The 7,562-nt window shown below is 39.2% G+C and overlaps 2 protein-coding genes across 2 annotated transcripts; both read left to right on the forward strand.

Moving 5' to 3' along the window:
• The first annotated feature begins 1,623 nt into the window (after positions 1 to 1,623).
• Positions 1,624 to 2,163, forward strand: LOC136809027 (uncharacterized). The gene has a single exon (XM_067065602.1). The coding sequence runs from the start codon at positions 1,624 to 1,626 to the stop codon at positions 2,161 to 2,163; it is 540 nt and encodes a 179-aa protein (XP_066921703.1).
• An 837-nt stretch (positions 2,164 to 3,000) lies between these two features.
• LOC136809028 (uncharacterized) lies at positions 3,001 to 3,993 on the forward strand. Its single transcript, XM_067065603.1, has one exon. The coding sequence runs from the start codon at positions 3,001 to 3,003 to the stop codon at positions 3,991 to 3,993; it is 993 nt and encodes a 330-aa protein (XP_066921704.1).
• Positions 3,994 to 7,562: the final 3,569 nt, after the last annotated feature.

A 7,562-nucleotide genomic window follows, 5' to 3' on the forward strand; every position in this document is an offset into this window, starting at 1 on the left:
AAGCTACCCACTCCAAGGAAGGGTCTACGAGGACATCAAGACTCAATACTTGAAAGAAGGTAATAAACTTCAATTTCTTCCTTCTGTTCCTAAATCCATTGGAGGAGACGTCGATTTTATGGTGGGCATCAGATATCAGCGATACTTCCCAGAACCCATCTTCCAACTTCCATCTGGACTGACGATATACCGATCTCAATTCATCAACGCAGACGGTTCCACTGGTGTCATCGGAGGACCTCATGAGGTCTTCAACAATGTTGGCTCAAGTCACCTCTCCACACACTTCATCTCCAATCAATTGGCTCTCTTTCGAAATGGCTATCAAGTCAACCCAGATGTGCGCATGCTCGGATATTCTGCAACCATCGGTGACGTCACTAGCAACAACACACACTTGACGAAGACGATGATGTTGATGTTCAGAAGCTCATCACATTCAATGAAGCGGAACGTGCTGGCAGCGAATGGTCATTTCGCTGTGTTAATTGTAGAGGATGTGAGACGTGTCGCAACCAACCAAACGAAATCATGAGCATCAAGGAGGAAACAGAGCAGCAGATCATAAATGATTACGTCACAGTCGATGTACAAAATCACCAATCAATTGCCACCCTCCCACTGATGGCTGACCCAACACACCGTTTGCAACCAAATCGACATATTGCACTGAAGGTCTACAACCAACAAGTTCATCGCCTCGCAAAGAACACCAAAGATAGAGAAGACATCCTCCATTCGGAACAAAAACTTCAGAAGCTTGGATATGTAGATTACGTCAAAAATCTATCAACAGAATCTCAACAAATCCTCAAAGAATCACCTTACCAGAATTTCATACCATGGCGTGCCGTTTGGAAGGAGAGTTCGGTGTCAACGCCATGCAGAGTGGTATTCGACGCCTCAATGCCCACCGACACAGGATTCTCTCTGAATGACATCTTGGCAAAAGGACGCAAAGTATGAATCGATTGGTTGATATATTTGTGCGGTGGAGGTGCCACTCTGTGGTATTCCACACTGATGTACAAAAAAGTATAATAACTCCATCAAATTGGACCAATGTCACTGGGGACTCCAACGATATCTCTGGCAAGACTCACTGGACCCTTCACAGCCCCCAGAAGAGAAGGTCATAAAAACACTCATTTATGGAATCAAGTCAAGCGGCAACCAAGCGGAGAGAGGATTGCGAGAGACAGCCCGGATCCTCAAGGACCGATATCCTACCGTCCACAAGATTGTTTCCGAAGATGTGTACGTGGACGATTGTTTGTCAGGTTCATCAGGCATGCCAGAAGTCCAATCAATAGCAGACGATCTAGAAGTTGCTGTCAATCACGGTGGCTTTGGCCTCAAAGGCTTCACATTTTCATCAAGACCTCCTCAAGAGTCTCTATCTGCTGATGGTCAATCGGTTGGAGTGGCTGGACTCAAGTGGTTTCCACTCAAAGATCAAATCTCTCTCGATGTGCAAGAACTCAACTTCGCCAAAAAATCACGAGGTCGCAAACCAACACTTGTATCTACGGTACCTGAGAACCTAACTCGACGACAATGCGTGGCCAAGGTAGCTGAACTCTACGACATCACTGGTTTAATCACACACCGATTGTTGCCACCATGAAACTAGATCTTCACGACCTTGTCACTCGGAAATTGGATTGGGATGATGCTCTTCCCGATAACATCCGGACCATTTGGCTTGACCATTTCGATATGATGAATGAAATCAAACAAATCAAGTATCAAAGAGCCGTTGTACCAGAAGATGCTGCAAGTTTGGACATTCAGACGCTTGACTTTGGGGATGCAAGCAAAAGCCTCATTTGTGTCGCTATATATGTTCGATTCAAGAAGAAGGATGGATCATTCTCCTGTCAATTCATCTTTGGTAGATCCAAACTCATTTCAGATGAATACACTCAAACACGTGCAGAGCTATATGCAGCGATGATCAATGCACACTCTGGTCATACAATCAAACAAGCCCTGAAGGATAAACACAAGTCGAGCATCAAATTTACAGATTCTCAGATCAGTCTCTATTGGATTTGTAACCTTCACCTGAATTTAAAGCAATGGACAAGAAACAGAGTATCTGAAGTCCACAGATTTACAGACACACATCCCAATGGAAATATGTCAGATCAGAGGACATGATTGCAGACTTGGGCACTAGAAGATGCACAGCCATCCAAGATGTCGACCAACATTCAAAGTGGATCAACGGATATGAATGGATGAGAAGCAACCCTTCGGACTTCCCAGCCAAGACTACTACTGACATCTCACTGACAGCGCAAGAGAAACAACATCTTAAGAAAGAGTCAAGAGAAGAAGTACACAAGGAAGGTATCGAATGCTACATATCCTCAACCAAGTCAATGATTCCAGAAGCCGTTTCAAATCACTACAAATACTCAAATTATTTGATCGACCCCAATTGGAGAAATTTCAACCATGTAATCAGAGTGATGGCTTACGTACTTAAATTCATCAATAGCTTCAAAAAATTTCACAAACCAAATCCCTCAGCTTCTACCAAGGAAAGACACCTACTCCTAAATGATGCGGATATTGAACGAGCCAAATCCTCCTACTACTTCAAAAAGGCAACCTCTGAAGTCAAACAATTCACCAACAAAACGAAGTACAACAAAATATCTGAAGAAAAGGATGGAATCCTTTTTTATACTGGAAGAATCCTCCCAACCGATCAGATCACCGCTATTGGAAAAGCTACCGCCATCATGAAGGACCTAACTGCATTAACCTTCTGTGTGCCAATTATCGACAAAAATTCACCTTTGGCATATTCAATTGTACAAGAAGTTCACTGGAATCATCCTACAGCAATCCATTCTGGCATCGAAACCACTTGGGCGCTATGTGCTTCAAACCTGCTACATACTACTTGAAGGAAGATCACTCGTAAAACAAGTTCGCTCCTCTTGTCCTCGATGTCGTTATCTATTAAAAAGGAAATTCCAAGTCATAATGGGACCACTCTCAGAAGACAACCTAAAGATTGCCCCTGCCTTCTTTGTCGCCCAGACTGATCTTGCTGGACCATTTCAGTCCTATTCAGAACATCACAAGCGCACCACTGTGAAGATCTGGCTACTCGTTTTCTGCTGCGCTACAACCACAGCTGTCAAAATCAAAGTCATGGACAGCTACAACACAACGTCATTTCTCCAAGCATTTACACGACTAGCCTGTGAGGTTGGTTACCCGAAAAAGCTTCTCGTTGATGAAGGAAGTCAGCTCGTAAAGGGTTGTGAAACAATGCAATTCAACTTCGTCGACCTACAACAACACCTTCATTCAAAAATGAATATCAATTTTGAGACATGTCCTGTTGGTGGACATAATGTCAACGGACGTGTAGAAAGAAAGATTCAGGAGATCAAGAAGTCGATTGATAAAACTGCCGGAAATCAACGTTTGTCCATTCTTCATTGGGAGACACTGGCATCAACAATCTCGAACTCAATCAACAATCTGCCATTAGCCGTTGGCAACTTCAAGGAGTTCGAGATGTCAGATCTGATCACCCCGAACCGCCTACTCCTCGGCCGCAACAACGACCGCTCACCGTCAGAGCCCTTAACAGTCACAAATGACACCGACAAGATTCTACGAACCAACAAAAAGATCTTTGACTCGTGGTTTGAATGTTGGCTCACTTCACACGTACCAGCATTAATGGATCAGCCAAAGTGGTTCAAAAACGACAATGACATCAAGCCAGGAGACATCGTTCTTTTCACCAAGCAGGAGTCGAGCCTATCCGCAAACTATCAATTTGGAATCGTTAAGAGCATCAATAAAGGACGCGATGGAAAGATTCGGGATGTTATTGTGCAGTATCAAAATTCAACCGAGAAAGTCAAACGTGAGACCCATCGATCAGTTCGCTCGTTGGTTTTGATACGTGGTGTGGATGAAATAGATTTGATGAAACAATTGGATAACTCAAAAAATTAAAATTTTCTAATATATCAAAAAAAAAAAAAAAAAAAAATCTTATTTTCATTCTGTTGGGGGAGTGTTAAGGCATAAACCTTAGTTTTAATCCATTTTTGGTCAATCAAACACTCTCACCTTTTTCAGTGTGCAGCCATTTTGTTAATTTCGCATAGCGAAAGTATTACGATAGTCTTTCTATGTGTGTGTGTGTGTGGCGAGAAAATTTTTTGGGCGCAAATTATGGCGTGGGCGTTTGGCTGCGGGCGTATTACGGCCAATGTTCTAAAAGTGGACTCACTCACAAAGATAAAAAACAGCGCTTTTCTTAATAATTAATATACACTAGTGCAAGAAGTGTAACCAAGCCTTTGTAAACATTATCTTCATCATGAGAATTTTTTAATGGCTGCTTGATTGCACGCATGCTTTTGAAACTTGACCTGTATAAATTTTTATCATGTTTTCTGGTCTTTTGTAGAGTATTTAGAGGTTTATTATTCGTTTACTACTAAGTATTTTATGTTTGTGTAGTTAGTGAATGCACCAATAAATTGATAATGCTCAGTGAGTAGTACAAAAAGAGTTAATTTTACACAACAACAACACTCACACATAAAACCCACTAAAACCCTCTTCTTTACTGAAACTACAAATAGCACAGGTATGATCTTTTTTTCCTTTTTTCACCAGATAGTTATGTGTTAAATATTAACCAGTTGTGACAAACAGTCTGGTTTAGCAAGTTTTTCCATGTATTTCCTAGAAATCATGTCAATTGAAATTCAGCAATAGACCTTTTCGCCTTTGCGTCCGCCATATTGAATTGTATGCAAAAATACAGGAACGAAAATGCCGTGGTTGGATTTAGTTGGAATGTATGCAAAACATATGCAAGTTTACACAAAGATTAAAAAGACAACAAAGCATCTTATAAATAAATATTATAATCATTAGAACAATAAAAGATGGAATTTCTTAATCCAAAAGGAAATATTTATAGAACAACAAAAGCCTTTTAGGAATTTGTTCTTAAAGACATTGCATATTCTGTTTTCATGCCATTAAGAAATTCCACGAAGACGGAGTACACACATCAAACTTTCAAAACACGCAAACTGAAAGCAGTAATTATGACGTCACACTTTATCAATGTTTTGATTTGATCATTTGGCGGCTCTATTCCCAGGAGAATAATTTGCCGTCAGCCGAATAAGGATTGTTTTTTACCTTCGCGGGTGATTTTTCAGTTTGAGATTCTGTCTAATGTTATGGTCTTTTGAAGTGCTTGTTCTAAGAGATGAGTGAATATAATTGTTTTTAGTTTTCAAGAGAAGCAAATTTAATCTTTCTTCTACAAGATTACACTTTAATATAATGCCAATTATGCATGTAAGTTTTTATTTAATACTTTCTTTTTGCATATGTTTTGCATACTTTCTAAGGGAATTTCACCACGGCAATTCGGCAACCATAATTTTTGCATACAATTCAATATGGCGGACGCAAAGGCGAAAAGGTCTATTATTTCCGTAATCGAACGAACTGTCGAGCTATCCAACGAAATTGAACGATTCAGCTGTTTGATTACTGAGCCTAATTTGGTAAGAAATTTTTTGATTAGTTTGATTATACCTATAAGTTTGATGACAGTTTTTTATCTGATGAAGTTTGATTGTTTGATTGGTGTTCGATGAGTTTGGTTTAAGTAAAGGTTCCAGCTTTTCCTCGCCGATGCCAGGCGATGATCAATTAAACCGATTCTGCGATTTTGGTAATTGAACCATTTCATCGAACGAAATCGAACGATAGGTGTTCGATTATCGAACCTAATCTAACAGTAAACGAACTTTGCCAGAAAATGTTCAGTTTGATGTTTGATTAAAGTTTGATTACTTACATTGCAGTTCGATTAAATCCGATCAGTGTTTTTGTAGCTTAAATGATTCTAGTTATATTGCTAGCGCTGGCTAGCGCAACAGCTCAATCAAACACATCATACATCAATCAAACACATCGTACATCAATCAAACTAACCGGAATTTCTTGGTTCGATGACTGTTGGATTTGGTTCGGTAATCAAACAGTTCGATTGACATCGCTTGGCCGATGGGATGATAGATATTGGCCTGCTCTTTAAGCTTTATCGTGGGTGTCTACTAATAAGCTATCAGAGTGTAAAAAGAATGGGCAACCAAGGTAATAAATCAAACTAATTGTGCTTTAATCAAACTTCATCGATCTTGATACCTCTTTTGCTAATCAGAATTTTCATTTTGAATCATTAAAAACTCCAGTGGTACCGTTGTTTTGTATGAGATTCCCATTTCCGCACTAAGATTCTTGGATTCTTGATACTTTTTGGAATCTCTCCCCGGGATAACCAGCAAGAGATTGGGGAAGGTTTGTGTTAATGGGATGCAGTTAGAGCATAAAGGATTCTTTGTTGTGATTTTCTAGAAGGGCCATTAATCAATTACGTATAATATTGATTCTTTTACTGTTTTTAGCACTTACTACTTTCACTGGTGTGTAAACATTTATTTTATGATTTTGAAAGATTTACGGTCAACCTAGAAATAATTAATTTTAAAGGTTTATTATAGCATCAGAAAATAATTGAAAATTGAAAAATAATTGCATCACTTTTAGTGAGGTTTAGTCAATTAGTATGTGGTGGGAAAATTTGAATGACAGGTGGTAAATAAGTCCCCATATTCTATCTAGACCGAAGTCTGTATCCTTAAGTTAATATATTTTTATATGGATTTTTGTGTTGAAATTTGGGAAAATTTTAATCTCAAGGAGTATTATTTCTTTAAAGCTTAAAGTTGGCTAGATTTTACCCTGCCATTTTCTAGTTCAGAAGCTTGAGCTCAAATACTCAACTGCTTTTTGCCTTTAATGGCCTCTGCCAGAAAATGCCTATATATGGGGGGGGGGGGGGGTGGAGAATATAGTGTCCAGGGAGGGGGGGGGTTAGTGAAAAATCTACAAAATTTGCCTTGTCCGGTGGGTGGGTAGACTTGCTCTGTTTTATGGTAGTTTTGATTGTCCATGGAGTCAACTGATGTTTGTCAGAGGGTTAGACCTGTCTGTGGGTCAAAAGTCACAGGGTAAATTTCAAAAAGAATTTATATCCTCCGACCCCCCCCCCCTACAATATTCTGCAATATTCAAATTTTTTCTGGAAAAGCCCAATAATTTTGAGGGTGATGCACAAAATGAAGTTTCTGGCATCAAAGAATGGAAAGTTCTTTTTTTTTCTTCATTTTCAAAAAATTTAAAATTATTTTTCTCAAGTATATTGCAGTTCTCTGATTTATTCTGAACCCAATTAAAAGATCTTTTTTACGCTTATAAAAAGGAATTTTTTAGTCGCATGTTTTAGGAATCTTTTTGTTTTTATTGAGATTTTTCATCAGAAAACAGGGCCTTTACGATCTCTACGACCTATGTGTACTACAATGTGTATATTTTGTGTAACGCTTCATTCAAAATCCATAATGCTGCAGGAGTCACGTTTCACGCGTCTTCGTCGTTGATGTTCAAATATTATGCGAAATTTTCGACTTTAAGTCGTCTTGTTT

Source organism: Clytia hemisphaerica, unplaced genomic scaffold, assembly GCF_902728285.1.
Source record: "Clytia hemisphaerica strain Z4C2 unplaced genomic scaffold, Clytia hemisphaerica genome assembly, whole genome shotgun sequence".
Taxonomy (NCBI): Eukaryota; Metazoa; Cnidaria; class Hydrozoa; order Leptothecata; family Clytiidae; genus Clytia; species Clytia hemisphaerica.